A 14,520-nucleotide genomic window follows, 5' to 3' on the forward strand; every position below is an offset into this window, starting at 1 on the left:
CTTTGGAATAGAACAATGACCGTTCCGGTTTGAAAAGCTAATTTCTTTCGCAAACCCTACTCTTAGTAAACAGGGTCAGTGAGAAATCTAAACTGGAATCGCCTTTATAACGTGATGCAGTGTGTTAATGACTAGTTCGCGACGTAATGCATTTTTTCTGCTAAGTTCTGCATAGATTCACTGATCTTCTATCCCAGAAAATGAGGCAAACTGTGCTGGCTACTTCGCAGGAGCTGTGCTTAGCTCACTTTAAAACACACCCCTGACGTCTAAGGACTGACTGCAAGTGCCCTACCCACCGACGAATGTTAACTCGTTTCCTGATCAAAATATATTAACGAAGAGTCTGTTTAAGTGAGTTTTGGCAATGTAAGTATCCGAATTATTATTGTTAGCTATCTTGTTTGTTTCACTTTTGCTTTTGCTATCACCGTGTTTAAATTTTTAAAGGTCGATGTCGCTTATACTGTTACAGTTCAGCCCAGTCTCGGAATGTTTGACGTTATTCTGATACGAGACTCATGTCCGCGTTTTTGTTAAAAGAAATTGGTTTATTTTACACAATGGTTCCGTCTACATTTCATTAAGCATACGTAGTTTATGACACAATGGTTACACAAATGTACACTAAATTAGGTAGTGCACACAAGTCCACGTACTGGAGAAGTTAGGCCTTGTGGCCATAATCTTATTTTAGGTAGCTAGCTAGCAATATTGCAGGCTGCGTAGGCGGTTTCAGCTAAGGCCATTGATCGTTATGATGATCCACGGCATAAGTTACAATCGCTTTTAGTAGCGACATATACATTATTTATAGCCTATACATTAGCTAGCTATATATAATCTATAAAATCCATCTTCATCCTTTCACTTTTTTAGCCTTCCACTATACCCTTGTGGGGCTATATAAGCTACAGCCTACTGACTTAATAGCATTTTACCCATTGCTGGTAAGAATTCAAAGAACAATGTGAATTGACCAGAAGAATAGACGTCTACCTAGTGGGATAAATAAGATGATGTAACCTACCACTGATGTATTTCAAAACTCAGGTGTTGTGTCATTGTACTTTCCATGCGCACAGTTCACTTGTTGAGCTGGTCAGAATACTCATTTTGTGCTTGATAACATAAGTGGCAGTGTAAACACAGTCAGCATGCATATAGAAGGAAGCCATTGATAAAGAGTTATGTTTAGATATGTGCCAGTATTCAAATACACCAATGCTGGTTTCTGTGGCTGTAAAATGCAAAGCATGATTTTCTTGTGTATTTATTTTGGGCTAGCTTCAATTATGATGCACATGTTTTGCTTCAGGTGAGTTGCAGCTAAATATAAAGTATAACTATAATCATAAATTACAAATATAGCCATATATGGAAATCCACAGGTTCAAGCATATGTTTACTCTTTGAAAGGTGATATGATATGGTGCAAAAATACACACTTGTCCAAAAAATAAAATGGTAGGCTGAAAGGACAATGAAAAGTTTAAGAAGTGCATTTGATAAACAGATTTTTTTTAAATAGTGAGGCTTATAAAACACTTAGAAAGTCACTCCCTTGTACACACCATTCAAGTTTCATGTGGATCTGTCCATGTTAAGTCCATCGATTGCTTGCTAAAAACTGATTTGCTAATGGTAGACATGTTTTTTTGCAGTTATGGTAAAACTTTATCCAGCTTGAACACACAAGCAGCAGGCAGAAATTCGCTGTGATCAGACTAGCGATTCCTGAAAAATGGATATTAGCAGTTAATTTGTAGTGTCCCCGTTGACTAACTTCACCAGTGTTGGTTAGCTCCCTATTCCAGCTTTATATTTATATTGATTCGCTTTCAGCAGCTATTGAAGCAGCTATCTGGCAGTGGTAGTTCAGTGGTTAAGGTACTCATCTTGTAATCAGACGGTTGCCAGGTCAAGGCCCATCACCACCATGTTTCCACTGGTGGGCCCCTGAGCAAGGCCCTTAACCCCCATTTGCTGAAGTTATATTAACTATAAAATAATTATAATACATAATTGTAAATCGCTTTGGATAAAAGCATCAGCTAATTTCCGTAAATGTATTGTGTTGTGGATTGAGGAATGTGCGTTATTGTCAATGTTGGTATGTTTGTATGGGTATTTGGAAATTGAAGGGTGGTGATCTCTTTTATTTATTTTTTTATCATAAAGCACTTTGGTATAAATATACCACATAGATATAATTTTACAAACTTAATTACTTACTATCCCAAAGCCAATAGTGATATAGGTCTTTTACATTTCATAAAAATTAATTAAGCCATCTAGAATGTATAGCTGTTTAAGTAAATAAAGCTCAGTCTATGGACTTTTGATTGGCATAGCAGTAATATTTGTAAATATCATGTTTTAAATAATTTTTTAGGTTCAGACTCTTGCAAATACTATGACACCAATTTTGTGCAGATCAGGTGAGAACCATAGGAATAGGGGCAAACATCCGCTTGTATGTCATTTTCAAACTATTCAAGTGTAGCAACAAAAAACAGCATTCATCTTTTCGTCATCTTTCGGATTTGATCACTTCCCACCCCTTAGGTAAGTCTCATGCAACATCAGGGGGTGGAGTGACATGTTCAGAAAATAGCGCTATCCACCCCTTTCTGATGCATGAGCTTACAGACACCCATGATCGGTATGTGTCACTGTAATTGACAAGGGAAAAGTAAGTATGCCCTTCCTCCCTCCCACCCTCCCTGAGCACAGATAATTTGCTTTCTAGGGCTCCTAGCCAAGGATGGCTGTAGCATCAACTGGGATTGAACTCATGCTCTCCCAATCATAGGGTGAATGCTTTTCTGTTGCGCCTGTTGTAGTTCATAGATCTTACTCACCCCCCTGCCCATGTGTTTAGGGAAGTCAGCATGGTTATACAGATAATAAAATATGCTCGTTTTGTTAAAGGCACAGCCCTAGCTGTCAGGCTCTATTGCCTTTTTACAGTTTGGAAGTAGGTCTAGCCTAGAAGTAGGTCTAGCCTATTACTTATGTTTATATGGGCCCCACTTATGTGAAGCAGACTTTCCAGTTGTACTTCATTCGGATTTGGGTGGGAATGAAGACCTTTTCAGAGGGGAGCTGCGATCAGTGTGTTGTGTATGGAGAAATAGTCTCCGAAATAAACCAGGGCAAACAAACATTATTTCACATATGTAGATCTCACATTTCTGTCTAGTATGTTGCAGTAAAATCAATCTTGAGTTTCTAGACAACTGATGGTCATATTGCCTTTATCTTTGTAATGTTTATGTTGAATCAATGCAAAGTTTTTACAATGAACATTAGATCCTTGTGTGTTCCATTTCTTCTGAATTTGTTCATGGTCTTATTATTTTTTAAATTTAACAATCTCCCTAATGATAATGGTGTTTTTCCCCAGGCATTAAATGTCAGTGCTTATATGGTACTAAAAGACATGGTGTTTCAATCTTTCTTCAGATAAAATCATGAGTTATCCTGGCTATCCACCCCAGCCTGGCGGTTACCCTCCACAAGCTGGTGGTTATCCTCCACAGGCTGGTGGTTACCCTCCACAGGCTGGTGGTTACCCTCCACAGGCTGGTGGTTACCCTCCACAGGCTGGTGGTTACCCTCCACAAGCTGGTGGTTACCCTCCACAGGCTGGGGGATATCCTCCACAACCAGGAACCTACCCTCCCCCAGCCGGGGGTTATCCTCCTCAAGCAGGAGGATACCCATCTCAGCAAGGCGGCTACCCTCCTCAGCCTGGTGCCTACTCAGGGCAGCAAGGAGCCTATCCACCCATTCCAACAGGTATGTCATTCTTAGGTTGACTCTGTATGTTGAAGGCTTGGTAGGCATGGTAACCAAAACTGGAAGGCATAGGTGGTGCTACCAAAAACAAAACATCATGTATGGAAACTCCTGTTGAGTTAACACACAGCTGACTGGCTGACTCATTTCTCATTTTTCAATGACACAAGGTCTACTGCTGAATAGCCCTGTGTACTGTGAGTTTAGGTTTTTGTGCCACAGATTATATGGATTATATTCAGATGTACATCTGAAAACATCTTCTGCCACGATGCAGTGTTAACTTTCCTTCCCTGTGAGTCAAAACTCCTACTTTGGGTGTATCAAGAAATACACAGATATTTAAGTCTACTGTGGTAGTAATGTAAGGACATTTTTGCTATATTATTTGCTATATCTTTAACCTCCTTTTAGGTTACTGTCCCAGCACATTTAGTCAGACTTAAAATGTAAACCATTGAATATCACAGATCCCCTGATTTACTTAGGTGTGTAAAACATGTGCAAACTTGATTACACTTGCACAAAATTCAACTACAGCATCTGAACAAAATAACACGTTTTTTCTGTTTTGTGAGTTTGACTTCATGAATATGCCAATTAGGGCATTTGTGCTGAAAGGTGAACAATGCAGGGCAGTGTGAACTAGATTCACTTGGCATCTGCTGTGTGATTTAGAAAGCCTCAAAGAATTTTCCAGAATGGAGATTGCATATGTGAAGTAATATGACTAAAAGGCAGGTACTAGTCTGTTGCATGATTTATGGCTGCTGATATTGTGATGACATGGCAACCTAAAGAATATTTGCTGAGAACAGTTTATTAATGTATGTGACTTTCTGGGTTCGTTAAATGCTATGGGAGGTTTTTTGTTGTTTTTTATGTCTTGCTTGCTTTTCTTCTTCAGCTGTTTTGTTTGCTGCCATTATTTAAATTTTAGTTTATTTTAGTTTATTCTTTTATTTCTTTAGAAGATCTTTAATATAGACCAACTAAGTTTCCATTTCCGTTTCCATTAGATTTCTTTGAGATCTGAACCATGGGTATTGACAGAGGTGTGTAGTAACGTGCTACATTTATTTTGTTTTGAACAAATTGTACTTTTAAGAGTTGGAACAAATAGTTTACAACCGATTATACTCACATATCGTGCTGTATAGTAGGCCTATGGAAAATCGGTACCAAAAGTTGAGCCCCTCTTGATGGCAGACTACTACTGGACACTGAAGCCCAGATATTGGCAAAATCATACACCTCTACAAGATTGTACATATTTTACATGTAATAACTTAATAATAAGTATTAACCTTATTTATGAATAAATAATATACACTTAAAGACCATGCCTGAGAGAAACATCTTGAAAACAGATTTGAAGTCAGCATAAAAAGAAATATGAGCACTACATATTTTAGTTTGTGGGACACACACACACACAGACAGCCACACAAACACACACACATATACACACACACAAAGGTTTAAGTTTATATATATATATATATATATATATATATATATATATATATATATATATATATATATATATATATATATATATAAGTTTTAATATTGATCCCAATAGTAATGTGGTTACTCTAGTTCAGATTAATTATTTAAGGTTTTCTAAAGGGATTCTTGAGATAAATGTGGTTTATGTATGGGGTCTTTCCAGAGATTGTATATTTTTCCTGCATTGACTATATTTTTGTTTTCCCTAACTTGGTCATCTATATGATCAGTTTTTACCACCAGTGGTAGTTTCTGATCATTCAGTTTTTCTCACTGCCACACTTCCTTAGGATATTTCAGTGGGAGTTCATAGACACCATTGTCCAGTCATCATGTAACTTGTAAAGCAATCTATTTATGTCACGATCAGTCCCTTCCATAATTTTCCCTGTCATGTATTTAGTTCCGTTCCATAGTTTCATTTTGTCCTCACATTGTTTGACTGCGTACACCTGTCCCTTGTTTCTAGTACATGTATTTAAACCCTGTTGTGTGCCTTGGTCATGGCTGTTTGTTGTTTGAATTTTTGAATTTGTGAATGTGTTTCGTTATGGTTGTTTCTTTGTATTCCGTGCCTTTGTGTGTATCTTAGCCTTCGTCTTTCCTAGTCTTAGTTATAGCCTGATTCCAGGTTTGCCTTTCTGTGTGTTTGTTTTGTTTAATCATGTTTCCTCATACCCTCCGTGTCGGCTCTATGACCGTAGACTGCCTAAACGACAATGATTTTGGATTTGCCCATAATAAAACTCGATCCTCTCCGCACATGCGTCTGCCTCCTTACTGCTCAATGTTAAAATTGATTTCCTACGAGCTATGGTTGCTTTCAGCTAAACTAAAGAGGAACGATGATTCTTCATTTGGAAACAGAAAAACCAAACTGTCTTTATTTTAATGAGAAGCTTGTTATTTAAACAGTATGGGGGAAAGGGTTAGTTTATACTGAAAGTTGTAATGGATAAATGTTCACTTTAATTATTATTTATATTAATCTGTAGTGGAGGCTGTGTGCTCATGGTAGGACACACTCTCAAGTATATATCAGGGGCTGGTTGACCAGATTTGTGCTGTTCCTCTGTTTGACTTGTGTGGCCTATATAAATGCAACTGGAGTAGTTGTCTCTGAGATAAAAATCCAAATAGGTGTAAAGTGATTGTGTTATAGAACCAACACAAATACTTTAAGTAGACTTTGTTTGATAATGATTTGCTTTTGCAGCTAGAATTTTAGTAAAGCATAACTTTAAATAAGATACACCAACAAATGGAAATAACAGTGAGGTTTAAAGGAACTAATTTTTTAAAAGCAGCTTTGCATTAACTGTTCTATATTTCCATTTTATCATTTTCTATAGGTGGCTGGGGAGCTCCTGGTGCTCCTGGAGTGTCTTCAATTGGTCTAGATAATTTGTCCAATCCTGGATTCACTGTGAGTAATCTGCCTGCAATGGTAAGTCTTTTCTGCTGTAGGAGTGAAGTTTCTTATGAGCAAGAAATACTTAGTGATAAAGCTATGTAAAATCTTCCTTAAATATTTATGTATTTTTCTTTAATATTTAAACCTAAGACACACTAGTCTAGCAGAACTAGTCAATAAGAACTGTGATAAGAATTATGATGTAAGCAAAAATATACCTTTAATAATGTTTAATTTGCATGAGGCAGTTTGGCTTTGATAAGTAAACTCTGACCTTCTATCAACTCATGTGTGTTTATATATATATATATATATATATATATATATATATATATATATATATATATATATATATATATATATACACACACACACACACACACACATTTTAATAATAAAAAATATCTTAAGCTAATAATTTCTATATTAGTAAATATATAAAATGTATACATTTGTATAAGTTTATAAAGTCAGTTATTATCATAGTAATGCGATACAAATACAAATACAGATCATACTTCACTTAGAGACAGCATTTTATAAGAATTGGAGAACACAGAAATGTGAATATATCTGATTGCAACTGTGATGTATGGGTGGTTTAAATCCAAATCTATGCATATTCTATCAAGTGCCAAGCAGTTATCCAATTCCCCATCTTCCCCATCATGCTGTATAACTTAAAGATCCTTGTGGCCTTTACCCTCAGCCAGGAGGAGGCATGCCCCAGGTGCCAGGGATGGGCTACCCAGGAGGGCCTGCCCCTGGCCAGCCTATGCCAGGGTACCCACAAGCCCCATCACCTAACCCCTCCATGCCAGGCTTCCCACAAGGCCCTTCGCCTACTCCATCCATGCCTGCCTACCCAAATGTGCCCTCTCCCAATCTGTCCATGCCCACTTACAGAGGAGGTGCTCCCGTGGTCCCTATCAATGTAAGTGACACCCTCCTCTGCCCTCTTTATGTAAAGTATCTTTCTCCTATATATTGCTGCTCCTAAAACTAATGCACAAGAAAACTGAAAAAAATGGTCAACATTTTTCCTGTTTATTTTGGATTATGGTTGCCCTGCCTTCCTAAATTTAGCGTGGATTCAGAGGAACGATCCAAGACTTTCCTGGAGCTGATCCATTAAAAGACGTGGAGGTTCTTAGAAAGGCTATGAAAGGCTTTGGTGAATATCTTATGCTATATCTTTATTTTTTGTTTCCATTCTTCCACTTAACGGGTTCTTCATAAATGCCTGTTTTTGCAACAGTACTGTTGTACTACTGAGTGAGGTTATCTTGTGTATGTGTACTGCTTTTGAGGTTATCTTTTGTGTGTGCGTGTGTCCTGCTTTTGAGATTAGCTTGTATGTGTGTGCCCTCTTTTGAAGTTAGTTTATGTGTATGGCTTATTTTTGCAACACCACAGCACTGTGGAATCAAATTAGTTTTTGTGTGTGTGGGTCCATGTTTAAGAAGAATTCAGGTTTCCCCTGTTAATCCCAGAAACAAATTGAAGATTAACCAGAAAATTAGTTCTCTTCTGAATTTTGGCTTTTATTTGATAGGTGACTTTGATGTGTTTCAACAGGCACGGATGAACAGGCTATCATTAATCTGCTTGGAAGTCGTTCTAACAAGCAACGTGTACCGCTTGTCATTGCATATAAAACTTCATATGGGAAGGTATTTCTTAAGACATATTATGGTCTTTGCTCATGAAAAGATGTTTTAAGCAGTTTATTACTGCCTTAATTTCTTGATTCCTGTCTCACCTGCAGAACATGTTAAGATAGTGATTTTAAAATGTGGAATTGGGTTGACACCTGCATGTGGGCTATTGTGAATCAATATTATCCCCAGAGTATGCAGGAACTCTCCTTTAGTGTCCATACTGCTGTGGCTGATCTTCATATGGCCTGTTTTCCAGGACTTGATTAAGGATTTAAAGTCTGAACTGTCTGGTAACTTTGAGAAGGTTGTGCTAGCCATGTTGAAGACTCCTGTTCAGTATGATGCTTCTGAGATTAGAGAAGCAATTAAGGTTTGTAAATAATTTCACTATGGAAGCATATGATCAAATCAAAAATTTCTTAAGTTTGTGTTTGTTTTTATTTTCTTTACTGTCACATGAACAAGTGAAGTCACAATATGAAAAAGATCTTTTATATTTTAGACATTTAAAATACAGGGGGATAAATATATATATATTTTTATTTTATTTTATTTATTTATTTATTTATTTCCAAGACAAGAGCTCCACCCTGAATAAGAAGGTGGTTTATAGTTAAGGTAGATTATTTAACTTATTTAAATGCTAACGTGATGTTTCAGTATCTCCAGTACCTGAGCTTTTAACAGTGCAGTTACGAAGATAAATGAGTGGGAATACGCTAGCATTTAATATGTTGATTTCAATACCTGACAGGGGGCAGGGACTGATGAGGCCTGTCTGATCGAGATCCTGGCCTCCCGCTCTAACGAAGAAATCAGAGAAATCAATAAAGTCTACAAAGCTGGTTTGTTCTCATGCCACATTACACCCGGCAGTTATAGATGCCAATTTGCCATCATGTCTTTGTTGTTTACTATGTGGTCTGAATCTGAAGCAGCCCTGAAAGTGTAGCATTTTATGGCCTCCAAAGTTTTGTTATGCTTTTCCAGAGTACAAGAAAAAGCTGGAAGATTCCATCACTGGAGACACCTCAGGGCACTTCCGCAGACTGCTGGTCTCTCTGGCTCAGGTACAGTATAGGCTGTTTTTTAGTGTTATAATGGTCTGCTATTGTACCCTGTGAATTCTTGACTAGTAATCGGAAGATTGTCAATTCAAGTCCCACCACTGCTAAGTTGCTACTGTTGAGTTCCTGCTCAAGTTGTATTCATCGTAAGTTGCTTTGGATAAAAGCATTAGCTAAATGCCGTAAATGTAAATGTAAATTCCAACAAAACAGATCCTAGTCAGATCATAAGACTTTTTGCCTATCAGTTCTGATTAAACAACTCTCCCAGACTTTTTGCTATTTAACAAGGACCCTTAAACTTTTTTGCGGCTAATTAATGCATTGCATTACCACTTACATAATTTAAAAACATTACAATATTAGTTCTTTTTTCCCCCCCTTATTCCAAAGGGCAATCGTGATGAGAGAGAGACTGTGGACATATCATTAGCCAAACAAGATGCTCAGGTAATGACAAACCATTCTTAGCATGTTATTCTTCAGTCTTAAAGACTCTCAAATCATGTATACATTGTATTTGTCTTTAGATTCTCTATCAGGCGGGAGAAAATAAACTTGGCACAGATGAGTCCAAGTTTAATGCCATCCTATGCTCTCGAAGTAAACCTCATCTTAGAGCAGGTAATTCATTACTTTTCAAAAACTGACGACAAAGGAGAATTATTCCAAAAATGTTTTTAAAAAGTATTGATGTAATTAATTATTTGTTTTCACATATGAATTGGATTCTGAGTACTAACCTTAATGTGCTGAGTACCTATATCAATTACTTTTTTGTTAAATATATAGCTATCAAAGTTTAATTATAGAGGATGGTATTAGTGCATCCCAAAATTCATTATTTTTAACCTGATGATGTTTGTTCCCAAAGTTTCATTTTCAGTTAAGAAAAATATAGTGAATTATAGCATACATATCATTGTTACATGGTACATAATGTATCATTTTGGTCACTGCCATACAACAATTTGTTAATTCTTGAATTGAACTGAATGTTATACTGTGATGATTTTTCCAGAAGTGTTCCCTGATTGGTCAAAGAAATCCATTAATTATTGTGGTGGTTTATTTATGCTAGATTAATTAGGAGTTTTGTTAGTTTACATTCAATACTACTGACCTATTCTTAGAGGAAAAAATCTGTTTTGTTTTCTTAGTGACCATGCTTGCTGGGCAAAACTTCCATTTCAGAGGAGACTGATAAATAAATACATCCACTCAAAAGAATAATCTATGTCCCCAATAGATGTCCTCCACATTCAGCTAATAAGAATTTTTCTTTATTAGAAATAATTTATCTGAAGCTGGTTATTGGCACACCATTCTTTTTTGTCAAACCAAGCCTTTAAAGTCACAATCTAAAACCTTCATATCAAATTGGCAACCATGACTCATCTTTTCTAAAACCATAAAAGAAGACCATGTGATACTTTTAAAACACTTATGCAAAAACAATAATCCTTTCACTAGATTTACAACCTCTGAAGGGTTTGTTTATATTTGCATCATTCATAATCTAATGGAATATATGCCATTAGATTTTGAATCATAGTGAAATAAAGCAGTTATATTGAAAACTGCTCTATCTAAAAAGCACTATTTAGGAGAATTAATAACGTATTGTACATTCAGTGTAGACTAAAATGTCTTTACAAATTCCTGATTGTGACTTTGAGGGAACTGTTTTTTGCATTACTGGCAAATATTATCTTGTACCATTTATTGTGTGAGACAGAGTTCATAGGTTGAATGGAAAATTAATTTTGTAATTATGTTTTTGACTAATTCATTTTTCTTGTGACGTACATAAGATGTGATATTGAATTAGAGAATTGTGGCACCCAAGTATATCCCCTGTCTCAGGTTATGCAGTCCTGTTGTTTTTAGGAAATTATATTCTGGAAATGAAAAGTTTCACAAGTCTGCAAGTAATATAACTGACATGATAGTCAGGGCATTAAAAGTAGAACTGCAGCATGATTTTTATCATGACATATGTTTAAAGAGCGATGTATTGGTAACAGTGTTCCAGGAGTACCAGCACATGTGTGGCCGAGACATTGAGAAGAGCCTTGAGAGGGAGATGTCTGGGAATCTGGAGAGTGGCATGCTGGCTGTTGGTGAGCTCTTTTGTTTGTTACTCATCCTGTTTGTCTGTCTGTGCTATGTGATTGTTAACCTCTATTCAAAGGCCACTAAAGGCTGTGTGCTGAACTTAAGTTGTGACGCATGCTTGCAAGCTTACAAAGGTGTTGGGGTTTTTTTTTGTATATGTATACACAGCATTAAATTATGGCCTAAACATCCATGACAGCCTTAGTATCTAGTATGTTATATTCATTCTACATACATTTTTACTGTAGATTCATCACTGTTTAGCTAATGACTATGATCAGATATACCTTGTACATTGAAAAGACGTATGTGCAGTAAACATTTTATATCTATGTAAACAATTTGCTTTAACTATTTTGTGTTCCTCACACTGCCCTCTATTCTGCTGTCAACTCCCAGGCTAATGGTAAAAATGTATAACCTCATATGGAGTTCATCAGCACTGTAATAAACACTCGCCATTGCTGTGTTGTCTGACCCTTGTGTGTCATGCATGGTTTTTAAGTGTTATGCTTAGGAAAAAAATAATTGTTTGTGTGTGTCTGTATGTAATCTTTTGTTGGCCAACAAACCTTTTTAGTGTGTTTATATATATTTATTTTCCATTTTTTGCTCCCTACATCTATCCTGCCTTCTAATTTGTGTCTGGATGGTTTGGAAATCATCATTTGTTAGATGTTTGAATTATTGTAAAGAAGACATTAAGATGTTTGTTGTAAGCAGGTTGTGTTATATGTGCACTGTTTGAAGTGATTGTAAGGATTGTAAGGATTGTTTATTTTGATCTTGATTTCTGTTTTCTTTACTATTGGCTATTTATCATGTAAATAGGCTGTTTATCATGTAAATTATTAATGATGTAAATTGTTTATTATGTAAATTGACCTCATTTGTTGTATGTAATGTTAAAGAAATGCTCTGTCATTATACCTTAAAACATATTTTATTCAGTATTCAGAACAGTTTGAATGTTTAGTGCATTTTTTGTCAAATGGCTTGGCTTCACAGTTACAGATAATGCAAGAAAGATGCCCTGGAATTATGCCCTGTGGAAATATATGGGAGGTCATTTTTTGCCCCATCTGTACCTCTGAAACCAAGCATTTGACAAAAGAAGTCTCAAAACATTTTTATGTATCCTGAATATTGAATAAAATGTGGTTTGTTTTTTTAGGTTTGACACTTGAAGTATTCCATTAAATGTGTCCTGTCTTGTGTGGGACAGTTAAATCTAAAAACATTTTCTTCTATGTAGTGAAGTGCATTAAGGACATGCCAGCCTTTTTTGCTGAGAGACTCTACAAAGCCATGAAGGTGAGGTACTTCACTCTTGTTCAGCTTCAGAAATGAAGTCTATCTCACATTCAGCTAATAAATAAATAAATGGGAAATGTTAAACAGAATTATTCTTAATTTTTACCTGATTTCCTGTTTGTGAAGTTTAAGACCTAACATTTAAAGTTAAAAATGGCATGCTTGTGTGTGCAGGGACTAGGAACGAAAGACTGCACCCTGATCCGCATTATGGTGTCTCGCTCCGAGGTGGACATGCTGGACATCCGCCAGGCTTATGTGAAGAAGTATGGGAGGTCTCTCTACACGGACATCTCTGTGAGTAAACCATCCTCCCAACATTCTTGCAGCCTTATTGTTCTTCATGACTATATACATTTTTACTACTTTGCACAGTACAGTGTAAATACTGTGGTTAATCAGTTTTATGACACAGTCCTGGGAGATACCAATGAAAGCATCATTGTGTATTATTATCATAGTAAAAATCTGTGTATTGCTCTTCAGTGTTACTTCCATTTTAGTCTGAGGTGATAGGTTATTAGGAAGGAGTGGTATTAAATGTTGATGCTTCCTTGGTTTGCAGGGTGACACCTCAGGGGATTACAAGAAGATACTGTTGAAGCTTTGTGGTGGAAGTGATTAGGGAACTGCAGCTTTCAACACCTCCAGGAAGACAAGCATGCCATATTGTGTCTGTAAAAATCTTATATATTATTATACTCTAATTATTATATACTATACAAATTAAGAAATATGCCAAAGTGCTCTACTACAGTTGCATGATGTTGCCATCGTTTATATAACTGCCATTTTTTCCTAGTCATGTAACATATTTCTTTTATGCAAATATTTGTGTTAAAGGAAGTATTTTGTTTGTCTTTTGTGCTGAGTATACTATGCCTTAGGAAATAAAATGAATAGTTAACATTTTTTGTAAAGTACTGGTAATGGGATTGTCATATATTTTTCTGAAAAAAAGAGATGATGAAATGTATGTTGCTATTTGAAATTTATAAGGTTTTAATTAGCAGCTGAATACCAAGTCAATATTTTTAAAATGTACATCAATTTTGGTAATCTAGTTAAATCTCCAAACAGGAATTGCTTAAACAACAACCTAGATTACTGACAGATGTCAAGTTAGTATGTATTATTGGAAATAAAATTATAGTTGCCTCTGCCAAAAATTGCCTGCCAGTTTAGTGATTCATTATTGCTTTTACATTATACCATTGTAGCTCTATTCCTGTTGAAGAGAAGCTAACACTTTATTTTGTGTTTAACAGTTTTGCTTTGTTTGCTTTCCCAAATTGTTTTCCTAGACACTATGGCAATACATTTCTAAGAATAAATAAAAAAATAGTCATTCAAGTGGCATGTGAAACTTTCGTTAAGCTTTGTTGTGTTCATTCTTTCATATTGCAAAACCAATTGCAAAACCAACCAATGTTTCTAAATATATATACCAACCACACCTTTATTAGAACATTTATATATTGGAAACACCTTGTGAGTATACAGTTACAAACTATAGCCCATCTGTTGTCATGCAGTTTGTCTTAGCCATGGTGGGTGGTGAGTATGTACATTTTGAAGTGCAGTAGAATATGAATGTGATGTCCATCAAATGAATTGCCTATGACTCAAC

At 36.0% G+C, this 14,520-nt stretch overlaps 1 protein-coding gene across 1 annotated transcript; it reads left to right on the forward strand.

Moving 5' to 3' along the window:
- The first annotated feature begins 214 nt into the window (after positions 1-214).
- On the forward strand, positions 215-14,260 carry anxa11a (annexin A11a). The gene is made up of 15 exons (XM_035531668.2): positions 215-369; positions 3,469-3,804; positions 6,669-6,763; positions 7,440-7,664; positions 7,817-7,904; positions 8,309-8,403; positions 8,648-8,761; positions 9,146-9,236; positions 9,382-9,461; positions 9,852-9,908; positions 9,989-10,082; positions 11,486-11,581; positions 12,832-12,890; positions 13,065-13,187; positions 13,456-14,260. The coding sequence occupies exons 2-15, from the start codon at positions 3,477-3,479 to the stop codon at positions 13,513-13,515; spliced, it is 1,605 nt and encodes a 534-aa protein (XP_035387561.1). The 5' UTR covers positions 215-369; positions 3,469-3,476; the 3' UTR covers positions 13,516-14,260.
- The last annotated feature ends 260 nt before the right edge of the window (positions 14,261-14,520 follow it).

The sequence above is a fragment of the Electrophorus electricus genome, chromosome 12 (genome assembly GCF_041902795.1).
Source record: "Electrophorus electricus isolate QZ-2024a chromosome 12, ASM4190279v1, whole genome shotgun sequence".
NCBI classification, from domain to species: domain Eukaryota; kingdom Metazoa; phylum Chordata; class Actinopteri; order Gymnotiformes; family Gymnotidae; genus Electrophorus; species Electrophorus electricus.

Excerpts from the sequence above, each read along its gene's own strand:
- anxa11a (XM_035531668.2), top strand. The coding sequence starts at position 3,477 with ATGAGTTATCCTGGCTATCCACCCCAGCCTGGCGGTTACCCTCCACAA. Across the intron at positions 8,404-8,647 it reads ATAAAACTTCATATGGGAAG|GACTTGATTAAGGATTTAAA; the intron begins GTATTTCTTAAG and ends CCTGTTTTCCAG. Across the intron at positions 11,582-12,831 it reads GAGTGGCATGCTGGCTGTTG|TGAAGTGCATTAAGGACATG; the intron begins GTGAGCTCTTTT and ends TCTTCTATGTAG.